The sequence below is a fragment of the Engystomops pustulosus genome, chromosome 7 (genome assembly GCF_040894005.1).
Source record: "Engystomops pustulosus chromosome 7, aEngPut4.maternal, whole genome shotgun sequence".
In the NCBI taxonomy this organism is placed as follows: Eukaryota; Metazoa; Chordata; class Amphibia; order Anura; family Leptodactylidae; genus Engystomops; species Engystomops pustulosus.
The window spans coordinates 158,386,727-158,414,692 of NC_092417.1; the positions used below are offsets into that span (position 1 = coordinate 158,386,727).

The 27,966-nt window shown below is 42.7% G+C and overlaps 1 protein-coding gene across 2 annotated transcripts in view; it reads left to right on the top strand.

The window, feature by feature from the left end:
• LUZP2 (leucine zipper protein 2) overlaps window positions 1–27,966 on the top strand; it is a 394,297-nt gene that overhangs the window by 359,257 nt on the left and 7,074 nt on the right. For both annotated transcript variants that reach the window (XM_072118540.1, XM_072118541.1), the window contains exon 10: window positions 6,627–6,722. In XM_072118540.1, coding sequence (XP_071974641.1) covers window positions 6,627–6,722 — 96 coding nt within the window. The remainder of the gene's footprint in view (window positions 1–6,626; window positions 6,723–27,966) is intronic.

The window sequence follows — 27,966 nt, forward strand, 5'->3', positions numbered from 1 at the left end:
ATTTTAATAAGCGTCAGCCTGTCAGCGCTGTCAGTCGACAGGCGTGTACGCTTATCGGTGATGATGCCACCAGCTGCACTGAAAACCCGCTCGGACAAGACGTTAGCGGCAGGGCAGGCAAGAACCTCCAAGGCGTACAGCGCCAGTTCGTGCCACATGTCCAGCTTTGAAACCCAGTAGTTGTAGGGAGCTGTGTGATCATTTAGGACGATGGTATGGTCAGCTACGTACTCCCTCACCATCTTTCTGTAAAGATCAGCCCTACTCTGCCGAGACTGGGGACAGGTGACAGTGTCTTGCTGGGGTGACATAAAGCTGGCAAAAGCCTTGTAAAGCGTACCCTTGCCAGTGCTGGACAAGCTGCCTGCTCGCCTACTCTCCCTCGCTACTTGTCCCGCAGAACTACGCACTCTGCCGCTAGCGCTGTCAGAAGGGAAATACTGTTTCAGCTTGTGCACCAGGGCCTGCTGGTATTCATGCATTCTCACACTCCTTTCCTCTGCAGGGATGAGAGTGGAAAGATTTTGCTTGTACCGTGGGTCCAGGAGAGTGAACACCCAGTAATCGGTGCTGGAATAAATTCTTTGAACGCGAGGGTCACGGGATAGGCAGCCTAGCATGAAATCTGCCATATGCGCCAGAGTACCAACGCGTAAGAATTCACTCCCCTCACTGGCCTGACTGTCCATTTCCTCCTCCTCCAACTCCTCCAACTCCTCTTCTTCTGCCCATACACGCTGAACAGTGAAGGACTCAACAATGGTCCCCTCTTGTGTCTCGCCAACATTCTCCTCCTCTTCCTCCTCATCCTCCTCCACCTCCACCTCCTCCGATATGCGCTGAGAAACAGACCTCAGGGTGCTTTGGCTATCAACAAGGGAATATTCTTCCCCCGTCTCTTGTGACGAGCGCAAAGCTTCCGACTTCATGCTGACCAGAGAGTTTTTCAACAGGCCAAGCAGCGGGATGGTGAGGCTGATGATGGCGGCATCGCCACTGACCATCTGTGTTGACTCCTCAAAGTTACTCAGCACCTGACAGATATCAGACATCCACGTCCACTCCTCATTGTAGACTTGAGGAAGCTGACTGACCTGACTACCAGTTCTGGTGGAAGTTGACATCTGGCAGTCTACAATCGCTCGGCGCTGCTGGTAAACTCTGGATAACATGGTCAGTGTTGAATTCCACCTCGTGGGCACGTCGCACAACAGTCGGTGAGCGGGCAGTTGGAGGCGGCGCTGCGCTGCCCTGAGAGTGGCAGCATCTGGGCTGGACTTCCTGAAATGCGCACAGATGCGGCGCACCTTCGTGAGCAAATCAGACAGATTGGGGTATGTCTTGAGGAAACGCTGCACTATCAGATTTAACACATGGGCCAGGCATGGCACATGTGTCAGTCTGCCGAGTTGCAGAGCCGCCACCAGGTTACGGCCGTTGTCACACACAACCATTCCCGGCTTGAGGTTCAGCGGTGCCAGCCACAGATCAGTCTGCGCCGTGATGCCCTGTAATAGCTCTTGGGCGGTGTGCCTTTTGTCGCCTAGGCTCAGCAGTTTGAGCACCGCCTGCTGTCGCTTAGCGACGGCACTGCTGCTGTGCCTAGAGCTACCGACTGATGGCGCCGTGCCCACGGATGGTAGTTCGGAGGAGGAGGTGGAGGAGGGGTGGGAGGAGGAGGAGGCATAGTAGGCCTGAAACACCTGGACCGAGGTAGGCCCCGCAATCCTCGGCGTCGGCAGTATATGAGCAGCCCCAGGGTCAGACTCGCTCCCAGCCTCCACCAAGTTAACCCAATGTGCCGTCAGCGATATATAGTGGCCCTGCCCGGCAGCACTCGTCCACGTGTCCGTGGTCAGGTGGACCTTGTCAGAAACGGCGTTGGTCAGGGCACGGATGATGTTGTCTGACACGTGCTGGTGCAGGGCTGGGACGGCACATCGGGAAAAGTAGTGGCGGCTGGGGACCGAATACCGAGGGGCGGCCGCCGCCATGAGGTGGCGAAAGGCCTCGGTCTCTACTAGCCTATAGGGCAGCATCTCCAGGCTAAGCAATCTGGAGATGTGCACATTAAGGGCTTGGGCGTGCGGGTGGGTTGCACTATATTTGCGTTTCCGCTCCAGCATCTGGGGTATGGAGAGCTGAACGCTGGTGGATGCTGTGGAGGATCGTGGAGGCGACGATGGGGTTTTTGTGGCAGGGTCCTGGGCAGGGGGCTGACTAGCAGCTGACACAGGGGAAGGAGCAGTGGTGTGCACGGCCGGAGGTGAACGGGCTTGTTGCCACTGAGTGGGGTGCTTAGCATTCATATGCCTGCGCATACTGGTGGTAGTTAAGCTAGTAGTGGTGGAACCCCTGCTGAGCCTGGTTTGGCAAATGTTGCACACCACAGTCCGTCGGTCATCCGGTGTTTCCTTAAAGAACCTCCACACTTCTGAAGATCTAGCCCTCGCCGCAAGAGCCCTCACCACGGGAGCTTCACTAGTTGACAGTGGCGCTGATGCACCAGCTCTGGCCCTGCCTCTCCGTCTGGCCCCACCACTGCCTCTTCCAACCTGTTCAGGTCGAGGACTCTCCTCCGTCTCAGAAGCACTGTGTTCACCCGGCCTCTCAACCCAGCTTGGGTCTGTCAGCTCATCATCCTCCGATCCCTCAGTCTGCTCCCCCCTCGGACTTCCTGCCCTGACAACAACTTCCCCACTGTCTGACAACCGTGTCTCCTCATCGTCGGACACCTCTTTACACACTTCCACTACGTCAAGAAGGTCATCATCACCCACAGACTGTGACTGGTGGAAAACCTGGGCATCGGAAAATTGCTCAGCAGCAACCGGACAAGTGGTTTGTGACTGTGGGAAGGGTCCAGAAAACAGTTCCTCAGAGTATGCCGGTTCAAATGGCAAATTTTCCTGGGAGGGGGCAGACTGGGGGGGAGGAGGCTGAGTTGCAGGAGCTGGAGGAGTGGGGATTTCGGTGACATGGGTGGACTGCGTGGAAGACTGACTGGTGGTGGACAAATTGCTCGAAGCATTGTCAGCAATCCACGACATCACCTGTTCGCACTGTTCTGGCCTCAACAGTGCTCTACCACGAGTCCCAGTAACTTCAGACATGAACCTAGGGAGTGTAGCTCTGCGGCGTTCCCCTGCTCCCTCATCAGCAGGTGGTGTCTCACCCCGCCCAGGACCACGGCCTCTGACCCCTGCAGTAGTTGGACGCCCACGTCCCCGCCCTCGTCCTCTACCCCTAGCCCTGGGGTTAAACATTTTTAAAATGAGAGTTATAACTTTTTTTTTTTTTTTACTTTTTTTTGTTTTTTTTTGTGTTTTTTTGTGTTTTTTGTTTTTTTTTGTGTTTTTTGTTTTTTTTTGAGTTTTTAGAACCAAACAATCCTATCCTATTGCTATGGCTATTTTCTAGCCAAGCATCAAAGGAAGCACACTACTATGCCAGATGAGATGACACTGAGTTAGTGCCTAATAGAAATCCAACCCCTACTGAATTTTCCCACTTCAGCCTTTGCTATGGATATGTGCGCCACTAAGCGCAGAACACAGCGGTCGCAAGTCTCACTACAAATTGCTCAGAATTGGCAAGTACATGCACTGCAGAAACTAAAGCCACCAGCAGATCAACCAGAAATCAAATATATAGAACGCTACTGTAGGCTTCAAGAAGCTATTTGTATTCTCCTATGGCTATTTTCTAGCCAAGTATCAAAGGAAGCACACTACTATGCCAGATGAGATGACACTGAGTTAGTGCCTAATAGAAATCCAACCCCTACTGAATTTTCCCACTTCAGCCTTTGCTATGGATATGTGCGCCACTAAGCGCAGAACACAGCGGTCGCAAGTCTCACTACAAATTGCTCAGAATTGGCAAGTACATGCACTGCAGAAACTAAAGCCACCAGCAGATCAACCAGAAATCAAATATATAGAACGCTACTGTAGGCTTCAAGAAGCTATTTGTATTCTCCTATGGCTATTTTCTAGCCAAGTATCAAAGGAAGCACACTACTATGCCAGATGAGATGACACTGAGTTAGTGCCTAATAGAAATCCAACCCCTACTGAATTTTCCCACTTCAGCCTTTGCTATGGATATGTGCGCCACTAAGCGCAGAACACAGCGGTCGCAAGTCTCACTACAAATTGCTCAGAATTGGCAAGTACATGCACTGCAGAAACTAAAGCCACCAGCAGATCAACCAGAAATCAAATATATAGAACGCTACTGTAGGCTTCAAGAAGCTGTTTGTATTCTCCTATGGCTATTTTCTAGCCAAGTATCAAAGGAAGCACACTACTATGCCAGATGAGATGACACTGAGTTAGTGCCTAATAGAAATCCAACCCCTACTGAATTTTCCCACTTCAGCCTTTGCTATGGATATGTGCGCCACTAAGCGCAGAACACAGCGGTCGCAAGTCTCACTACAAATTGCTCAGAATTGGCAAGTACATGCACTGCAGAAACTAAAGCCACCAGCAGATCAACCAGAAATCAAATATATAGAACGCTACTGTAGGCTTCAAGAAGCTATTTGTATTCTCCTATGGCTATTTTCTAGCCAAGTATCAAAGGAAGCACACTACTATGCCAGATGAGATGACACTGAGTTAGTGCCTAATAGAAATCCAACCCCTACTGAATTTTCCCACTTCAGCCTTTGCTATGGATATGTGCGCCACTAAGCGCAGAACACAGCGGTCGCAAGTCTCACTACAAATTGCTCAGAATTGGCAAGTACATGCACTGCAGAAACTAAAGCCACCAGCAGATCAACCAGAAATCAAATATATAGAACGCTACTGTAGGCTTCAAGAAGCTATTTGTATTCTCCTATGGCTATTTTCTAGCCAAGTATCAAAGGAAGCACACTACTATGCCAGATGAGATGACACTGAGTTAGTGCCTAATAGAAATCCAACCCCTACTGAATTTTCCCACTTCAGCCTTTGCTATGGATATGTGCGCCACTAAGCGCAGAACACAGCGGTCGCAAGTCTCACTACAAATTGCTCAGAATTGGCAAGTACATGCACTGCAGAAACTAAAGCCACCAGCAGATCAACCAGAAATCAAATATATAGAACGCTACTGTAGGCTTCAAGAAGCTATTTGTATTCTCCTATGGCTATTTTCTAGCCAAGTATCAAAGGAAGCACACTACTATGCCAGATGAGATGACACTGAGTTAGTGCCTAATAGAAATCCAACCCCTACTGAATTTTCCCACTTCAGCCTTTGCTATGGATATGTGCGCCACTAAGCGCAGAACACAGCGGTCGCAAGTCTCACTACAAATTGCTCAGAATTGGCAAGTACATGCACTGCAGAAACTAAAGCCACCAGCAGATCAACCAGAAATCAAATATATAGAACGCTACTGTAGGCTTCAAGAAGCTATTTGTATTCTCCTATGGCTATTTTCTAGCCAAGTATCAAAGGAAGCACACTACTATGCCAGATGAGATGACACTGAGTTAGTGCCTAATAGAAATCCAACCCCTACTGAATTTTCCCACTTCGGCCTTTGCTATGGATATGTGTGCCACTAAGAGCTAAACACAACGGTAGCAAGTCCCCCTGCTAATTCCTCACAAAATGGTAAAAGATGCAAATTAAAATAAAAAAAGTAGAACGTTATTGTAGCCCTAAGAAGGGCTGTTGGGTTCTTTGAGAATCACTCCTGCCTAACAGTAAGCTAATAGAACACCCTAACGCTTTCCCTGACCAGCAGCAGCTCTCTCCCTAGCGGCATCCAGAGACAGAATGATCCGAGCAGCGCGGCCAGCGGCTAGTCTATCCCAGGGTCACCTGATCTGGCCAGCCAACCACTGCTATCGACGTGTAAGGGTACCACGTCATGCTGGGTGGAGTGCAGAGTCTCCTGGCTTGTGATTGGCTCTGTTTCTGGCCGCCAAAAAGCAAAACGGCGGGAGCTGCCATTTTCTCGAGCGGGCGAAGTATTCGTCCGAGTAACGAGCAGTTTCGAGTACCCTAATGCTCGACCGAGCATCAAGCTCGGATGAGCATGTTCGCTCATCTCTAGTCAGGAAGTAAGAGTTCTCTTTACGGAGTCTGCCAATTAAGGCCAATTAAGATGTAGGCATGTGGAGACTTATAGTTATTTATGTTCCACTAGGGAATTCTGGAAAATATTCAAATAATACCACACCTCTTGTGATTCAACATTCCTGTTACTTACTTTAGCACTGTATGTAGACTCATCATGATTCTTTGTTTATACGTCTGAGCTCTGATGAATTGGAGGAGCTGCAGCATGGTGAGAAAGGCTTAAGCGCTCATTGGAGGCAAAGGTACAGGTACATATGTAATGGAAGAGATTTATTGAAAAGTGGCCAACCTCTTAAAGGGAAAAAGGAGGTCAAACTATAGACTAGTTTAGAGTCTACATTTAGTGAAACAAAGGCAGAATCCAAAAATTGCCTTATAGTAGTTGAAACATTTAATCATATGTGGACCTGGTCAAATTGTCTTTTTAATATTGTTTATTATATAACTTATATATTTTATCTTTATTGACTGATGAGGACTGACAAACTTTATTTCCGAATTTTCCTCTACTAAACATCTTATGCTTCTTCTGTCTGTAGGGTCCCGCGGTAACGGCTTCAACTACAAGTTCAAATTCCAGTGAAGCAGTAAAGAAAGATTTCCAACATGCCAAGAACTGTGATTCCCCTCTCAACGTAAGCATATGTCATATTACCAAAAATGCTGCGCCATGAAATCCTAGGATGTACAAACTTGCTATTAGACAAAAACTTTGAACTTTGATCTTTGAATAGTCAGTACAAAACTTTCTTTCTTACCCGATTCCTTGGATTATAAAAGTGGTTTCTTCTTGCAAAAAAATTATCTCATCCCATCCCATGTTTACCTTCTGCAGCCATCAACAATTGTAAATCGTGAATATGAATATGTCTGTCTGAGCTGAACTATGCATAGACCATTGACATGGGCTAATCTGTCCTGATTCTCCAGGGTCTATTAAAATGAGTGGTTATGGAAACTTCTGTACTTTACTTTTGTAATTGGGTTTTTATTACAAATTAGTACAACTGTTTGTCTTCTTCAGTTTAAATGCATTCTCATACATTGCAGGCTGCTCAAATCTGTCTCCTGATCTATATTTCCTACCTGAATGATTACAAAATATACATTCCTTTTTCATAAATTTTTTTGAATTTGGTTGTAAAACTGTCAACTTACATTTGTGTTCTGAAAAACTGAAATAGGGAGCATTGATAAAGAATTAATCTGAAAGAAGGGGACTAAATAGGCTGCAATGTGTGAGCATTCAGGTAGTCTGCAGAATTATTGAGCATTTGTACTGCACATCAAAATAATTTTAGCCAAAAATGAACATTTAACAAAAATAATGGCTTTATATCCTTTAATATCATGGCAAGTCATGACATCATAATTGCTGTTGCATCAGACTGAGGTCCAAAATAGAGATGAGCAGACCCTATGGTCTGGCTCGGGTTCAGCAGCCAATCCAGTAATATTTCCAGGTCAGTTGGCCGAACCGAAACTTGACCATCGGGTCCAATCATCTCTAGTCCACAACAAATGCACAATTTTTATTGTCCAAAAAATCACACTGTCAATCGGTCAAGAATAAGAACTTTGATCCAAAATAAGGGTAACAGTTCAACAAAACTATGTCTACAACATTCTGATGGATGTAATATTACTGCTCTTTTGAGTGTCTATGTGAAGCACTGATGATATCACCAAAAACATATAGACCAGGTTTCATTGGTTAAAATGATACATAGACAATGATAAAATCAGTGCACATGAAGAAACCTGTGAGATGTTTGCATGTCAGCCATTGATGGCCGTAGGGTGGGAATGCAACATTTGACTGGGATCTATAATCTGTCTTGACATGTTTTAACAAAAAATTATGCAGAGTTTTAATTGGCTGTTACCATTTGCCTTCGAATAGGGGATACAGCAATACATTCTTTTTACTAGTTGAATAGTAACTAACCAGTTATGAATTATTCATACAGTTCAAGGGGCAAATTATGATCAAGTGGGCAGAGGGGGGGAACACCAAGAATATTACCAAAAAAAGATGGCCGCAATCTTATTTTAAAGAATTTACTAAAACAGATGTGTCAGGAGAGGTGACAGCTACTCAAGTGTGATACTGTACCATAACTTATATCCTGCATACTATACTGCAGCATTGTAATTTGGAATTCTGACCCATATGGGTTACAACATTAAAGGACCCGCGGTCAACAAGTTGGAATTAATTTATTGCTCATGTGAGGATATCCAATTGCCCAGTAAAATAATATTATATAGAACGTAATGTCTACTGTAGGTTTTCTGTCCTTTTTTTGGCAGCTCCGCCTAACTAAGACATGCTGCTTGATTGGTTGCAGAGAAGCCCATCGGGTAGGCATTGATTGGCTACACTTGTCCACTAGGTGTCCACCTCGTCATTCACAGTCATGCCTAATTGCGAGGGGCGTAAGACAGTCTGATTGGCTGCTCTGCAGCCCACCAAGCAAAAGGTCCAAGTTAGGTGGAACGGTTGAATGGAGATAGCTGAACCTAAAGTTTGGGTCCACTCATCTCTAGTGTCTACCCTTAAAATACTTATTCACTTTCAAAATAACTTTCATGGAATAGTGAGTAAACCTAAAAATAGTTAAAGGGGTTTTATGGCTCAAAGGAAAGGTCATTAATACAAGATTGGTGAGAGTCCAACACCCATCAACTCAGAGATCAGCTATTCTCAACAGCTACTAAGCAGAGAATGGAACTGGAAGTAAAAAGCTCCTTTTTTAGGTTAGTGGCTGAACAAAGTTACTGCACCTACATATATAAATAAGAGATGATCTGCAGTTACCTTGTCTGGCCTCTACATAAATAAAGGAGCTGTCTGCTTCCTCTTTCACTCTCTTTGGAGAAATTGCTTAGGAAAATTGATTATTGGAAGTTTTGGCTGTCAGACCCTCACCATTCTGAAATTATATGATTGTGTTATCAGCTATTTTTTTAGGCTACATTCACACGACGTTGTGCCCGCTGTACCGTAGGCCCGGAGAGGAGGAGGGGGTGAGTACTGCTCACCGCCGCCCCTCTCCACAGTGATGTATGGCGCACGGCGCCATATTACGGGGAAAGTTAGGACATGTCTATATTTCTCCCGGCTACAGAACGGTACGGTGAACGCAGATGGTAGAATTGATTTGCCCGGTTTATAGACTGATGGTTCACATAGAATAGAATATACACAACCTTGCTACTAAGGGGAGGTCCAGACTACAAAACTAGATTGCTGTCAGGGAGCTTCATATGACATGGCCAGACAAGTTTGTCTAGATTTGTCGGTCAATTTTTGCAAGTATAACTGGTTACACATATGTGAACGGAGATGTTTCTATAGCATGTGCATGGAATATTGTAAACTGCATTTGGCTCTAAGAAAGATTGTACTTCTACAAAATTAAGTTTTCTCTAATCACAAGTGAGAGAAAGAATTGAGTTGTTTTATGAGATGCTTCTTACTACGAAGCTAGAATGCTGTTATAGTTGTGATCTAGACTACATAGCAACAGTTTGTTTTAGAGTATGTCCTGACTACACAGTCTAACTGCTTAAAGGGATGTTCTAGACCACATTGACATACAAGTTTAAAAGGGGAGCTCCTTACTACATAGTTATACTACTTCAAGGGGAGGCTCTAGACCACATAGGTATACTTTCGTTATTGGAGATCTCCTGACTACTCAACTTGCTTAAAGGGGAGGTTCTAGACCACAAAAGCATACAAATGTTACAGGGGTGCGCCAAACTACACAGCCAGACTTCTTAAAGGGAAGGTTCTTTATTACATAGGTATACTGCTGTTATAGGGGATCTGTGGACTACACATGGAGACTGAAACTTGACCAGTTAGCCACACAACTTTTATATTGAGCTGTTATTGGGGAACCTGGTGACTAAACAACTGTTATTGGGGTACTCCATACTTCAGAGCCAGGGCTCTACTAGGGGACTACATAGCAAGCTAGCTGTAATAACATAGTTTCTTATTACATGGATGTCTGACAGCAGTGGGATTTAAAGCTCAATTCTGGCCAGGAGTCTGTATGTTTTTCATGTGTTTGCTTTGTTTCCCTTCCACACTCCAAAGACATGCTATAAAATGAATCTGACATTTAGACTGTAAGCCCCAATGGGGGCCGTGAGTGATAAACTAGCTGTCTATGTATTTCTATGTATTGTATAAAGGAGTAACATTTGGGATGTATTTCTCGGAGTCTATTACTGTGTTAGAGCCTTGGCCAACTGGAGGATGCTCTGGTGGGCCAATTTGACCCTGACTATAGGAGAGGCTAAAACCAAAAATTATAGTTATATGTTATAGAGAAAATTGTTGTGATTGTTCCTGTTACTGACTGGCATTATTCTCAGCAATACTCGATTTCCAACACCAACATGTCATCTTGTGTCACAGTGTTCACAATGTTTCTTTAAGGGTCTGACAATAATTGGCTTATACTTAAAGAGAAGCTCTAATCCCCTTATCCTCTAAGCCCACCGACGATACCACAGGTCCTTATTGCATATTTTTACATGTCAGATCTTCTGAATCAATTTTTTAAATTTAATTTTAATGTAAAACACAGTCAAGGAGGTATGGATGCTCATCCAGCCAGTCAGAAAGCCCCACCCCCTGACTGTCGTATGCCTGCCCACTCCAAGTGTGATAGGTCAATGGCGAACTGCACATGCGCAAGATCTTGACATTGAATAAGCTGACAGGTGGGCGATCAGAGGCAGGGCTGGAACCGGCACCAAATGGAGTGGTCCAACTCTCGCTAATAAATGGAGCATGTCACTCCATTCATTACTAATTAAGTGTGGGAAACTGCTCAGGTATCTCCAGCACTCCCATTCACTATCTATGAGAGTGTCAGAGATAGAGGGCCACTGGTCTAAGCCATTTTCTATGCTCCCATGAATGAATGGAGTACCAGGATGTATGCCTGACCTGCTTTTCCAACAGTTAGTGACAATCATTGCCCCCATTCTTCTAATTGGTGGGTATCGGCACTCAAGATCAGATTGGCAATAACTACATAATTAGTGACCTATCCTAGGGAAAGGCCTTTCATTTTCCGTCTTAAAGAACACCATTCCGACAAACTACTAAAACCTATATTACTGTACAAAGCACACGAAATATGAGATGTATGATGATAAAATTCCCATTTTGTAGATACAATGTTATTTGTACTTCTTGTAGATACTGATTCTGTATGTCATGTGGTGTACTGTGTACATCATACTATGTATATTACCTGTATATAAAACTTGTATGTCGCATTTTGTCATTTTATTGATCTATGGCGTAAGCCTTCAGGCAGGGGCTCCCATTGTGGAAGTTTATGTAATGCTGTAAGGAACAATGATATTTTTCTCCTAATTGTCTGAGATCTACATAATAAAAGTGTGCAATCTAAAGTCCAGATGATTATTGGGGATATTCTAAACATTTTGTATTACAGGCAAAAGTTAGAGGGAACCTGACATCAGGAGCCCTTTTTTGCCTCCCCCATAGAGAATAGTGTACACGTTGCCAAATAAAATTGGTATAATAAAACTGTCTTTTTCCGAAAAAAAGATAAGTTGAATCAAAGTTTACCTCCTCCTCCCACCCTCTGGAAATCACTCCACCATGCATCGATTTCGAATAAAACCTCCCATATCCCCCATCAATTCCCCATCAGGACATCATACACGTCTGCCCCACTCCTCACCGGCCACTCCCATATCTCCCATATCTCCACCCCCTGTTGCTTCCCCCATCAGGACTTCATAAACGTCTGCCCTGCTCCTCACTGGCCACTCCCATGTCCCCCATATATCCTCCCCCTGACCCTTCCCCCTCAGGACATCACACATGTCTGCCCCGCTCCTCAATGTCTACTCCCACGGGACTAGGGACACGGCTCTGCATACAGAAAGGTAAACTTTAGAGATGAGCGAGTATACTCGTCCGAGTATACTGCACGGTCGAGTATTAGCATACTCGGACCGGCTCGTTACTCGGACGAGTATCTCGCCGGCTCGAGATCGAGCATTAAATTGAGTGAAGAACAGTATTTTTATTACATAATAAAATAACCCAGATGTTTACTGATGTTTTGCTTGTAAGAACACATTGAAATAACACTATTCTTCACTTTCCAGGTGTTCGCGCGTGTCTCCCGCTAAGTTAGGAGATGTTCGGAACATCTGGAATGTGAAGAATATTGTTCTTTCAATGTGTCCTGCACTTAAATGTTCGTGTTTTCACTGTTTTTAATGTTTTAATTCTATTCTTCACTTTGCAGCTGTGCGCGCGTATCTCCGAACCTATCGGGAGACACGCGCGCACACCTGCAATGTGAAGAATAGAATTAAAACATTAAAAACAGTGAAAACACGAACATTTAAGTGCAGAACACATTTAAATAACACTATTCTTCACATTGCTGATGTGCGCGCACATCTCCGACATTATCGGAAGACACGCGCTAACATCTGCAAAGTGAAGAATAGAATTAAAACATTAAAAACTGTGAATACAGGACCATTTAAGTGCAGAACACATTGAAAGAACACTATTCTTCACATTCCAGATGTTCTGAACATCTCCTAACTTAGCGGGAGACACGCGCGAACACCTGGAAAGTGAAGAATAGTGTTATTTCAATTTTTTCTTACAAGTAAAACATCAGTAAACATCTGGGATATTTTATTATGCACTGTTCTTTTAATGTTCTCTTTTACAAAAAAAATGCTCGGGTCTCCCATTGACTTTAATGGGGTTTGTTATTCGATACGAGCACCCGAGCATCGGGAAAAGCTCGTATCGAATAACGAGCACCCGAGCATTTTAGTGCTCGCTCATCTCTAGTAAACTTGCCTCTAACTTTTTTTTTTTTTTTTTTTAAAGCCAGTTTTACTATAAAAACCCTTTTGCAATGTACACACTATTCTCTATAGGGACAGGGGGGAGCCAGAAAAAGAGCTCCAGATGACAGGATCCCTTTAAGAAAACCTAAACATACTATATTGTTCAATGAGATTTTGAAACCCTTGTAATAATGTTGAAACACAACTATTTTCAATGCAGGGCTGACATTTTTAATATGTTTTATTACCCTGAAGAGGCTTGTTTAGGCTGAAAATATCTAAGCAGGTTGATGTGTTTGGCTAAAGCCAAAAGTAGACATTAGGGTCAGTCCTTATTCTACACTTGCGATAAAATTGTTGGGTTACCTGCTGAACCCAGATACTTTTCAAGTTGCTCAACAGGAAGAAGCATGGAATGCCAAGCCTAGTGCAGAATACTTAAAGAGGTTGGCCACAGTACCGCATAATTTTTTGTAATGGACTGTGTGGGGCAGGATATTAGGTAATTTACCAATATACATCTATTAATAGTTCTTCTCCGCTTTCTTCATATGTAACGTGAAGCCTCCTGTCTTTTACCTCATCAGCCAGACATTCCTGTCCATAAAATGGCCGATGATTGAGGGTCATGTGATCTCTGACCATAAGCAAGTTGCATTTTGCATAACTTATCCAGTGCTTTTTTGTGACTTCTAGGTCATATTATTTTATCAAAAATCTACTAAATAGGTTCACAATACGCACTACACTAGAGGTAGGTGCACCTTCAATGTTACGATAACTGAAAGTAATGGGGGCTAATTCAGTGATATTTTGTAAATGTGTTAATATTTGTATATAATTTACATATAACTGTTTATACCCTGGAGTTATTGTACAAATTTTCTATCAACTGTATATAGAGTCTGGCCTCTGGACCGCACCAATACTTTTATGTAACAGATGTGATAAGTTAAATTACTGCTTTGTATGCTGTATTAAAAAAAAATATTAAAATTTCACATGTCTGATCAACTACTTTGCCTGATATGTCACATTTTTGTAGATTTGCGATAACCCTTTTCTTGACAAAAAGCAGTTCACTTGTTTTATCTTTTTTTTTTTCTGGAGCTCTCTACCAATTCCAAAATTATAATTAAAAACATTTCATATAATAACAGGTGACCAACATTTTATACTGGGGGTTGAAGTTGTCAAACAACAGGAGAGATACAAGATCTAGAGAAAATGTATTTGCTAATAACTTTTGCCATAGCGTAGTTAATATGGTTAAAACAGTCCATCAGGTTCAACCTGGAATTTTGCAGTGTTGATTCAGAGGAAGGCAAACGCTTGTATGGAACAGATGGCTATTATTCAATGCTAAGGAGAAAAAATGTTTCCCAGTGAGGGGAGATCAAGGTAATCCCAGTGTAACAGGCAGAAGCCCGAAGGATAGGGAAAAGTTGAGATTAGTAGTATCACTAAGCTTACAATTCCACTTGGGCCCGATGGCTCTACCATACCTCCAGTATTGGATTATAACATAAACGTGGGCAGTAGAATGGGGCCCAAGCCTTGTTGGGGTTCATGTCCATCACAATCACCCACCAAATTTTCTATTGAGAAGGACCTTCACCTTCACCCTTCTCCTTATAGATCTGTTTCTGCTCTTAATACACATGTCCACAAGAGCTTTGGAGAGGTCCTCCAAAGGTCCTGAAACCACAGATTGAAAGCAGGCAAAAGGGACGTATACCCCATTCCCCAAGGATCTTGATTCTACTACCAGCTTTAGGGAGTGAGTTCCAGACTTGCCGGGGCTGTAATAATAATACAGCCAAGGGCCATTCTTAATCTGCCCCTGCATACTTCCAACACCGTCTGAGTGCTGGATACAGTGATTATGGAGTCACACATTCCTAGATGTATTAGTGTCTGGAGAGAGATGGACAAGAGGTCCCTTGGTGTAAATGTGTGAGGTAAACAAAAAGGGGGTGCTGGTTAAAACAGGAACACACTTAGCTTCAAAAAATATTCACATGGTGGAAGCACGGCACTTGAACTCTGAAGTTGGTGAAGTGATGGCTGGCTATAATCTCTGGTTTTGGTCTTTCTGTTTCCTACACAAGCTCCACAGACCTGTCCTCACTGACATTCATTTTTTGAAGCCCACCTTCTAATGACCAATTGCTTCACCCGGGTTGGAACCCTGCGGATGGAGACGGGAGGATGGTAAGCGCTCCACATCCCTTCTCTCTGCACAGAAAGATTTTCACCAAAACAGGACCCGCTCTGCATTTTGCGGCACAGCCGCCCAGCTCAGTCTCGGGATAGTAAGACATGGTGTGCTAACCATCGCATGACTGGGTTTCTTTGAACGCAATGAGGCCTGGGATGTTGCCGCAAATTGTGTGGCCAGATCACAGCCCCCATATGGCTGTGTGCATGGGGACAAACTTTAAAGAATCCTTTCCTATATAGATATCTTAACCCAAATTGCATTTTATCCATGTGAAATATGGATACAAATGTACTTGCTAAAATTCTTAGAAACGATAATTTTTGTACTACATCTTGATACCTTTCCACACTTGTAGATCTGATCACTTTGAAGCTGAACATTTCCCATTTTTCTAGACTTTTATCATAGGAAAGACCTTCCAACTAGAGATGAGCGAGCACTAAAATGCTCGGGTGCTCGTTACTCGAGCCGAACATTTCCAGATGCTCGAGTGCTCGTTTCGAGTAACGAGCCCCATTGAAGTCAATGGGAGACCCGAGCATTTTTCAAAGGGACCATGGTTCAGGAATAAAATGTGTTATTTAATTGAAAAATAATGTCTTCTGATAATTTGCAAACATCTGCGATCTATTCTTCACTGTTCCGCGCGTATATTATCTCCCGACAAGTTAGCAGATGTAAAGAACAGTGAAGAATAGAATAAAAACAGTGAACACAGTGAACACAGTGAACACAGGATCATTTAAGATAAAAACACAGTGCAGAACACAGTGCAGAATAGATTACAGATGTTCGGCACATCTGCTTACTTGTCGGGAGATACGCGCGGAACGGCGCGAACAAAATAGCATGTGAAGAACAATATATATGTGTGTGAAGAACACATTGCAGATGTTTAAATACATCTGCAATGTGTACTTCACACATATATATTGTTCTTCACATGCTATTTTGTTCGCGCCGTTCCGCGCGTATCTCCCGACAAGTAAGCAGATGTGCCGAACATCTGTAATCTATTCTGCACTGTGTTCTGCACTGTGTTTTTATCTTAAATGATCCTGTGTTCACTGTTTTTATTCTATTCTTCATTGTTCTTCACTGTGTTTTTTTTAATTAAATGCTCGATCTCGAGCAGGGGAAATACTCGTCCGAGCAACGAGCCGTCTCGAGTACCCTAATGCTCGACCGAGCATCAAGCTCGGACGAGCATGTTCGCTCATCTCTACTTCCAACCTACTTAATAATCTGGTTTGTAATAATCTTCTTTTGGTGGAAGCCACTTGGATCCCCCCTCCCGACAATCAGAATGGGGGTCCCTTTCCCTTTATTGATGCAGCAAAAAATTGTTCTCTCTCAGATCGGGTACTAACACTGATTGGCTAGGATTTGGATGGCAAGTCAAACAGTGTTAGGTACTAAAGGGGTTGGAGGGACAGAGCCAGTGAGTCACTGCCACAGCTTTGAGACATTCGTACAAGTGGCCTGGTGGCACCACCATGGGGCATCACTTAGACAGATTCTCAGAGATGTGAGCTGACAGACAGAGATTGATGGTGGGGGCCCCCATATGGGTAAAGTGGTGGAAGCCCCAGGGAGCATGCCCCTAGAGCCCTACCTAAAGTAGGGCCCTCTCTGTATCATAAAGGTCTAAACTATGAGTATGGTTTAGGCACTAAAATAAACCGTAAGCGCCAGATTATTCAATATGTTTCAGTCTCCTTCATAATAGTTTGTATGCCTCTGGGAATAGAAATTACCTGTATTTACTACTATTTTCTTGTTCACGATCTTCCCATTACAAAGGAGTTTGTTGGAGCCCAGATAATATTATATGATTTTACAAAATCTCCAGAAAGGGCAGACACAGAAAATGGCTTTATCTACTGGGTGAATATCAGATAAACAAAGAAACGGCAGATAAGGTAAAACCACTGGAAGTCAGGTAAAATTTATTAACTACAACAAAAAGAGCATAAAAATATTAAAAACAAACAAGAAGTAAGCCACATTTGACACTGCTAACCCCGAGTAGCAGCCGGTGTGTTCAAACCGAGCTGAAGGTTGTTTGACCTTTCCTTAAATCCATCAGGAAAACACCAGAAACTCAGAGTAAATCTATGTGACCTTCTCAGACATCACATCACAATTCTTCAATCTTCCGCTTCTCTTAAGGTTTGTAAAGAACTGTAAAATGCCAGAGATAAATATGAAGATTGTGTTGGAAGAGATTGATCTGTACAGTCATCGCTTGTTTTCTTCATTTCCAGTAGACCATAGAGTAATCCTCTTCTCACCTCAATAAGCTGACATTAAGAGAAATAGGAAGACACCAGGGAACATAAGGCATTGCTTTATTCTATGCTTATATGGCTGTGAAGGAATGTGTAAGGAAATTACCTATAACTGTAGGAGGGGTAACTTTCAGAAGATGGGGTATCTTGGAGATCATGGTCCACCATGCAAAATATGTAACAAGGTTTTCGGCTTTGACATATGATTCTGTAGCGGTTTCTTCTATGGGGTAGAGGAACCATTTGTGTCCCCAGATGGCTTTGGATGGTGAGTGTATACCCTATGGCAGCTCAACCTAAGTCCTACTTAACTCCAAAGCTCCGTGTTAAAGGAACACTCTAGTCAAAGTAGCTTAATTGAATTAAACCTTTCACAGGGCGTGAAGGGAGGAGCATGACTTATTATAATGAAAATGAGTTAGGCTCCTCCTTTCAGGCCCTACACCATGTGTTATTCAATGAATTAGCTTTGACTGTAGTGTTCCTTTAAAGGATGAGAAGAAAGAGTGGGAGTAGCAAGGTGAAATAAGGAAGAGGATACAGGAGAGGCAATATTTTTCTTCTTTCTATGGCACAGGACACTACCCAGAACCATCAAATTAACATACATAGTAGTTGTACTAAAGGTACACAAGTTGAAATAGTAACCATTTTAATGCAAAGTAAAAAAAAAAAAAAAAAAGATGCGCCAACAGATGCAAACTCTTTGTTCAACTCGGTCTTGTGAAAGGTCAAATGATTTTTTTTTATGTGGTATTGTTGCATACAAAATGTTGTGCTAAAAATACCTCCCCTCTCAAGTAAATCGTTTGCACACAGAAAACACACCAGGTGTCACTGCTGCGCCGAGGTCCGCCGGAGTTCACCTGGTTCTTCTCGGTGCATGTAAGTGCTTGATTTTGCGACACACTTTGTTTTTTAAATTCCCCATTTTTTCCGAATCCGTCGGTTTTCCGTTGGCCATGCCCCCGATTTCTGTTGCGTGAAAGCCGGCGCGATTGGGCCGAAATCCGATTGCTTGCGCCAAAATCCCAGCGGAAATTGGCGCAAAATGGAAAAAGTCGGGAAACCCGATGAAAGTGCGGCTGCGGAGCACTTAGTAAATGAGCCCCATATAGTTGTACAAATATGGATCAAAACCAAGAGGACAATGCAGTAAAGTATCAAGAGACAAGCGGATGGTCAAAAAATACTAGCAAGCTCCAAGGCTTCAAGCAAGCATTTGGAAGCAAACAGAGAAACCTCCTATGAAATATCAGTCCAGAAGGTGATTGGAGGAGGCATCTATCCATCACAGCTAGCTTAACTGTCTGCAGCTCAAAATAAAGTCAACAGGAGACTGACGGGTATGGTGGGAATCAATTAACACAGCCAGGAGTAGAATAAAGTAGACTTCAGACTAGTGCAGCACAGAATGCAAACTAAGTAGCAAAGTACTGTCTGCAGCACATCCTTTGTCATACTTTATGGAAAGAGGATGACGCTGAAGCTCGATTTTGGCACAGGTGTTACAGGCAGCTTCTAAGGTGGCACCCATGGTAGTATGTAAGCTGCAACATTGCAACATCGTAGCCTAAATTATTCAAGCTTATGAAGGAGGTTGCCAGACAAAGGACACATCTGTAAAGTATAAAATAGCTAAACAAACAGCCTTTTTTTAAGCCCTTCTTTTAAGAAATGGAAAGGAAATGCGTGTATTACATTGATGGATAGTGTTTAGCCGGTGGAGGGGCAGAAAACAGTGAGAGCCTTTAATTAGATGATGGGTTTTTTATGAATTTCAATGGTAAGTAACTAAACATTTGTAGGTTTATTACTAACATAACAAGCATTTGGTGTCTTGCTAACTGCTAAGATTTAAGAATTTGGTTGGATTTATTCATAAAGACTTTTACACATGGTTTTATCACTGATATGTCTCATATAGACCTTTTATACTCACTTTTTATGTGTCTCTGACTTTTTTCTCTTGGATTGTTCTTTCTCGTGTCATATTATTGCGATACTTTACCCTGGAAGCATGACAGCTTACAGGAGGATATTACTCTGTATCATGGATCCACAGTGACCCTGGGTGCTCCTGTTCAGTCTGAATATCTAGCTCTGGCAGGAGGCTTTTGGCAAGGTCTAAAAATAATTAGACACGAGATCAGGCATGGTGATAGCTTAGCCATTTCTCGATTTTCCTTTGGCTCATGAGATAGTTTCCTTTTTAAAATGAAGTGGGATCAGCTGTAATGTTGTCTGAAATCCAATACATGAATAATAACTAAAGAATCCATCAATAATTGATGTCATTTAAGTATTATTAAACACATTGTGCCAAAACAAGGAGACAATCATGGCCTTGATAACTATCAGTTTGTATGGCGCATCTGTTTACATGGTGTTTAGACAAAATCTGTTACAATGACATTTAGATTCTTTTGGCTTCTGTCTATGTCTGGTATCCAAGTTTTACATTGTTATGCTAATAATTCTACATTTAAAAATTAAATTTAAAAAACACCCAATAAAGATACAAATGTTAAGCCTTCAGAAAATAATATTCATTTTTTTTAGCCATTGTGTATGTAGTGAATTTGTTTGGCCCACTCATCTATATATTTCACTAAGGAAATTTGTCTATAGAGTCTCTCCTTAGCAACACCCTAACTGAGCACTGCTAAAGAAGTTCTGCACTCTTTTTATTGTCTACTAAATTGGCAGAGTTACCTTTGTCCCAGCTTCATAAGTAGAAAGGACAGATAAGTGGTACTGCTTAAAAATGAGTTAGTGCTAAGGTTAGTGGTGTGTTTGGATTCTGGTACTGGAACCAAACTTTTTATCAAGTTATGGACGTACTTCCCGAACACAAACCCAACTGGGTTTGCACATCCCTAATCATGAAATATACAAAAAAATTCCCCCAATTCCTATTCCTATTAAAGAGGGGGTCACGTTTATAGGTATTGGCTTAACAAGGTTGTCAAACAACTATTATGGGATCACCTACTAGACCACAAAACAAAATGTGGACCTGGTCCCCAGATAGTAGCATCTTCTATAGTACTGTGTTTCTCTAATGTGCATGAAACTATTTATGGGCCCTGCAAAGCTCCTGTGCCCCAGTAAAACCTCAACCTATATAATATGTCAATGGGAACTCCGTTTTGCCACAGCTGAGCAATGTATACAATTAAAATGGCTGCTGGGGGTAATGAATTGAAAACACTGGCTGAGAAATTTGACTGTTGGAGACTGTATAAGTCCTGAAAGACATAGAGACTAATGGTTAGTAGATCCGAACTGTAAAGTTCGGTTCATACTGAAAAATACGGGTTTGTTAGAAGTTCTGAGTCGGGGCCTGGTATGACTCAACTTCCTTTTCGCAATCGGTGCCAGCTCTTCAACTCTTTGAATGGTTGTAGCTGAGTTTATTAGAAATTCAGGACCGGGTTTGGGTTCAGCTCAACGCCCCGCCGTTAACGTCCATGATCAATACTGGCTGGGTGTTAACTCTTCAAATGCCACTTGCGATTTTGGGGAGGATTTTTCCTCCCTGATGCTGTCATGGGGCCTGACATTCCCCAAAATGGCAGCTACAGTAGTTTAAATGCCACTGATGAGCAGGAATTAAAAGTTTGAGTTGGGTTTAACTCAGCTGAATCTGAATTTTAAATAGTCTGGGACCTCTTGTTCTAAAAGTAAAGTTGTATTCGCCTTTAAGTTAGTTTTAGTCCACTAACTGCAATTTCTGCGATTTTTTTATCTCCATCCAACATACATAATTAGTGAGTTACCTCAAATCACCCCGAGGTCAGCAGCACATGGCAACTACGCAGTCATGTCTCCACGACACACAATTTATGCTTAATTATTGCTCCGTTATTTCGATAATTAGGCTTCCTTTTAAACATGCCGTCGTAACGAATCTCTCCAATTCTTTGCTAATTGCAACATTGTTATTTCTGCTGCCTCCAAATTTTCTAAAGTACCGTACAAACTTTACTTGGAACATTTTCCAATGTTTATTTCTGTAATTAATGTACCACGGTGGAAACACAGGACTAAAGGCTACTAGGAGTTATGTATTAAGTGCAGCAAAAGGCAATTCTGCCATGTAATTTCTCCTCAGAAACATCAATTTACTCTGCATTTCCTACTGTCCGTGTCTGGCTGTGTCTTGCGTAGGCTCCGAACTGCTAACATTACAGCAGAAAAATGCTCATTTGGTAGAGTTGGGAAAAGTTAAAGGGCAGCGTAATAAAACCCTGAGTGTTAAAATATTCATTCCATTATAGACTGACTTTTATTTTCTTTTATTTGCCGGATGTTTTAGACAATAAAATGTGACCAACAATAAAATCCCTATCCATTTAGAGAATAAAATAGGAAGAAATATTTAATATCAATTCAATCTTCCTTTATGGTCAAGGGTAGTGTGGAAGAAGTTGCATTTGCTATGGAGAAGTTAAAGGGACTCACGGTTCCAAAATTCTCCCATTTGGGTCTCAACACATGAATAAGGGATAAAAGTCTGTGTGTAGAGCTGTGAGTGTACTGTACTGAGGCTGGGACAAGGCATTTTATTGCCTTAGGCAGAGAAACAAAATTGTAACCCCCTCCTCTATAAAATTGTAGAAAAGAATCTAGTAAATCTAATGCAAATAGAAGCGCAAAACATAGCCCAGTATATATGTATGCCACCATATGTCCCCAGTATATAGGTATCCCAACACATGTCCCTAGAATATTAGTATCCCAGCACATGCCCCCAGTATATAGGTATCCCAGCATATTCCCCCCAGTATATATGTATCCCAGAACATGCTCCCCGTATATAGGTATCTCAGCATATGGCCCCAGTATAAATGTATCCCAGAACATGCCCCCAGTATATAGATATTCTAGCATATTCACCCAGTATATAGATATCCCAGCACATGCCCCCAGTATATAGGTATCCCAGCATATGCCCCCAGTATATATGTATCCCAGAACATGCTCCCCATATATAGGTATCTCAGCATATGGCCCCAGTATAAATGTATCCCAGAACATGCCCCCAGTATATAGATATTCTAGCATATTCACCCAGTATATAGATATCCCAGCACATGGCCCCAGTATTTATGTATTCCAGAACATGCCCCCCAGTATATAGGTTTTCCAACACATGTCCCCAGAATATAGGTATCCCAGCATATGCCCCCCAGTATATATGTATCTCAGCACATGATCTCCGTATATAGGTATCTCAGCAAATGTGCACAGTATATATGTATCCCAGAACATGCCCCCAGCATTTAGGTATCCCAGCACATGGCCCCAGTATAAAACCGACGGATTTTGACAAACCGCTGAATTTAAAAGAGAATTGTGTCACAAGATCAGCACTCACATATACCAGGAAGAAGCAGGTGACCTCCGGCGGACCTCAGCGCAGAAGTGACGGATGCAGGAACTCGGGCGCACGGGCTTAGTGAATCGCGGCAGACCTGAATCCACGTCGGACAACGCACAGCGGGATCGCGACAGGACCGAGTAAGTAAATCTGCCCCATTAAGACTGAATTAATGAATTGTGACTTTCCGATTAGGCGTCAGTTTCGGTGAAAATTCATGCCAGTCCCCGACCTGGCCTATGTGCTTTTGATGATTTTTTGCAACTTTTTATGTGACCGTCAAACCCCATAGCATAAGACACTGCCAGCAGATTTATCAAGGGCCAAAGCCACTTTAATAAATCTGCAGCAGAACTCCAAAGACAGATAAAGAACTTTCATAAAGAGCCAGTCTACTTGATAAATCCACCCCAATATTTTACTATTGCACCATAGACCCATATATCTAGAATTGTTTGCAGCTTTTGTCTTTGCCATAATCTTGTGAAGAATGAGAAAGATAACGTGTACGTGAAGGCGCAGGCTACCGATTGTATGGAAAAACCTCCGGGAAATTAAATCACTTGTTACAGGTCATGGATTCCTGACATATAACATGTTCTGACTGTGGAACATGGTTGATCCTTTCTGAACCTCATAAGGTAGTGGTGTGTTGTGAAGCGGCTCAGAAATAATAGGTTGATTATAACTAGCACTAGAGTAAAGGACATAAATAAAGACTTCAGATCAATAGAAACTGGTAGAAAATGTACAACTGTACTTGGAAAGTAGCAACTTTTAAATCACATTTAATGGGAAAAGGGGTAAAGGGACCCTTTCAGCGTCATGTGTTCTTACTTTTTCTACATTTTTAGGATGAGTTCACACAGTGGATTTTGACACCGATGTTCTGTATCAAAATCTGCCCAGAATTTCCCTCCCATTGAGTAGACCTCTTATCTTCCTATACTGCCCAATTTTACCCCATGCAGGTTATTCCCGTTATTTGAGGCTTAACCACTTTTCAGAAACCACTTCTGCCAAGCCTCTTCTTTCTCCTGCTAAAAGCACATGGGTTTCTGAATCAGATATTGAGGTGGATAACCAGCATCTCATCCACCATTTAAAAGAAATACGTCAACACAATTTACCTACCTAAACTAACTGCTATGTTATGTAGCGCTAAGCCCACACATGCCTGCCGTACTCGTGTCTTTATCATCCAGCTGTTCGATCCATGGCCAAACTTCATTTTATAAATATGCAAATTAGGCTTAAGTGGTTTGGCAGAGCAACTCAGGACTACAGCTGCACATCTCCGCCGGACCAAGGAGTGACGTATCTGAAGAGCGAAGGCAATGGTCAGTGGAAGTGTAGCAGGGGGAGTTGTTAGTCCTTAGGAGCTGGTGTTCCAAGGTGTTCTTCTTACAGTACAACCCCAAAGCACTACAGTCTTATCTGCATATTTCTAAATTTAACCTTTGGCATAGATGAAGCAGCTAAGCAGCTGGATAGAGCCACATGGTACATAACATAGTAGATAGTTTGGTAGGTAAATCCTGGTGATGGATTCCCTAAACTGCATAATTTCTATTATTAGAAGGGTCTACAGTTTTGTTTATCAAAAACAAACTACACCATTCCAGTCAATGGGTTGCGTCTAATAGTGTTGTTGTGTTTTATGGAAAGGGTTGGATCTGCAGTAACATTCACAATGGGGCCCATTTACGCATTTTTCCGCTGGGTCTTCCGAATTTTTCCGTTTTGCGCCGAATTGCCTCGGGATTTTGGCGCACGCAATCGGATTGTGGCGCATCGGCGCCGGCTTTCACCCGACAGAAATCGGGAGGCATGGCCATCGGAAAACCTGACGGATTCTGAAAAAACTCGGAATTTTAAAAACTAATTGTGTCACAAAATCAATCACTCACATGCACCGGGAATAGTTTGGGGAACTCCAGCGGACCTTGGCAGACTTCAGCGCAGCAGCGACACCTGGTGGACATCGGGTGCACCACCTTAATGAAACGCCGGAAGACCCGAATCCTCGTCGGAGAACGTGCCGCTGGATCGTGACAGGAAAAGGTAAGTAAATGACCCCCAATGTGTTGACTAGGGAATTCTTGTTCCTGTAAAAGTTGAGAAGGAATGATCACATATTTCTCAACTACAAATTATCCATTGAAAGCTTTAATAAAGAACTGCTGTATATAATGTTTGGATATCAATAGGCAAAACCAAAACCATGTCAAAGAATATATTTAGCCTTAATGTATCTCAGGACCTACAAAAAGAATGAGAACGTAGGAGGTTACATGTGAAACCAGTTGTTATAAAAATTTTAATTCCTGACGATTGATTAACATTTTCTAAACCCAAAGAATGAGCTCGGTGGTGCAGAAAATATAAATGTTTCTTAGCAACAGGAGGATCTGAATGTATAATTAATTTGTAGCCTCAGCCACAACAATGGGAAATGGAAAATGTCTGGGACCACATCACTCCTTTCATTTAAAGGCATCATGAGTTAAATGTATATATATATACAGTCAGTCCCCGGGTTACATACAAGATAGGGTCTGTAGGTTCGTTCTTAAGTTGAATTTGTATGTAAGTCGGAACTGTATATTTTATCATTGTAATCCCAGCCAGAACTTTTTTGGTCTCTGTGACAATTGGATTTTAAAAATGTTGGGTTGTCATAAGAATCAATATTAACAATAAACCTTCATTACAGACACCTGTGATAACTGTTACAGCTGTTTATTGTAGCCTAGGACTAAAGTACAATAAATTACCAATATCCAGAGGTCCGTTTGTAACTATGGGTCGTATGTAAGTCGAGTGTTCTTAAGTAGGGGACCGCCTGTATATATATGATGAGATTACAATTATAGACCAATTCACAATTTTATGAAATAGTTATAGTAGTTATAGTTTCCCAGAAGAAAAATAAAATATTAAGGAACATTGGGACAAATAAGTGAATTAGAGAAAGGGAATAAGAGTCTGTCCACACAACTTCCATACGGCACAACACCCTGAACAGCTGAACCCCTTTCACTAGCCTAAGTGAAACAGAACCTTATCAGGCCAGTAGGCCACCACCAGCTCTCATTTGATATAAGCCATAATAGGATTTTATTGGGTTAGAAGCCAATCCTAGGATAGCATGTATATAATTGAGACACAGGGGTGTGGAGGATTTGTGGACCAAGATAAAAGAGCATTGCAGGTTAAATTTTATATTTAATTGCCTGAAGAGCACACTACACAAACAGTACACACAATATATATACAGTGTAACAGAGTTCAGGTTACAGGTGTTGGCCTAATGGGGACGGATCGTCCACTTGAAGATCCTTCCTGTGCTTGGTGATGTTGGTGATGTTCCCCAGGCAAAGACAATGGACACAAGTGGTGCCCTGATTACAAAAGGTGCAGACACACCCCTTCACACCTAAAGGAGGGCTCTAGGAACCCCTTCTACCTAGTATCAGTGTCACGGGTGGTCCCGCGACCCATATCGTGGGCTCACCCGTGCCTCTCACCCTCCGCCAGCGTGTCGCACACGCAGCTTACAAGTCCCGGCTCCTGCTCCGTCCTCTTCAGTCCCACCTGCTGCTCCTGCTCCGATCCTGTGCTGCCCGTCCTGACCTCCTGCCTGTCCCCAACTACGAGATGGCCTGCAGTTTCTGTACCTCGACCTTGGCTGCCACTCCAATGCCTGTGGAATGACCTGGTGGTACCATGCCACAACAAGTCCAACCAGCTTTGCGGCGGGCTCTGGTGAAAACCGAGTGCCACTTAGACTCTGGTCCCAGGTAGTGGCTTGTGTCATCGTCCGCAGTGGTTCAGAGGATCCACTACCTCTAAGCCTGACAATCAGATCCAGAATGTAGGAGTAGTTCTAGCTTCTTAATGGGAACTCATAGGGTCAGGGTTTTGGTCTCATTGGTACCGTACCCTGGATTACATTGATACCATTCATGAGGCATTTACTATGCTACAAGATATATTTTTATCTCTGTGTCCAAGACTGCTAGAGTTAATCAAATACACAAATGCAATACCCTGGCCACCCTGATTCCAAATAGATATTTGGATCTAAAACCCTTTATAAATCTGATACAAATTATGAAACAATTCTGTACTAAACAGGTTGATAAACTTCTCCCATTGCATTTGTAATAAGCGTTTAGAGGGTGATTTATGAAGCTCTCCATGCTAAAATTCTGGTATGAAAAAGTTGGTAACTTAAAGGGGTATTCCCACCTAGGCATTTAAATTTTATTAAATTCATTTGCCATCTGTAATCATTTCTTCAATTTCTCATAAAAATGTAGTCATTCTGTCCCTTAGAAACGAGATAGCTTCCTCGGATACGACCACCTCACATATTGGCAGCAGTGGCCAGACATGCGCTATTGAGCCCTGCCTGACCACCTGGCTTCAGCGTTCATTACCACAGGACGGCAGTGGGACATACAGTAACTCCCGGACATTTCATATACAAAAACTTTTTGTTTCCTTGTGCAATCCCTCCAGCGGAGGTGGCCGTAACCAAGGACACAGTCTTGTTTCTAAGGGACCATATCACCACATTTATGAGAAATTATCTTCTCACAGGAACATTTTTTTTAATGACATCTAACTGAAGAAATGTTTATCTATGCAGATTAATTAATCTGGATGTGAATGCCCAGACGAGAATACCCCTTTAAGCTTGTAATTGTTGGTGTTATTTGCTTTAAAATGTGCAATATTTAATAATATCATCCAATTCCCTTTTCATAGGCCAGGCGTTAGTATTAAATTTAAAGAAGATATATCAAGAGCCCCCAGCCAATTTCCTTGCACAAGCTACAAGAAAGGGACGGCCCACTACATACCCTGACACGGTCCACTCAACGGTCCCCTAATTTGGAGGTGCTGTAGGGTGGGAAAAAGTTGCAATTCCTTTCTGTCTGTCAGGAATTTCAACTTTAACAGGGCTTGTAGGCCAGCACTAGCCTTGATAACCCCCCCCATGAGTGTATGACTCATGATTCATAAAATTTCACACATTTTTACACTTTCAAAAAAGTTTTGTCCACATAAGTTCAACACTAACACTA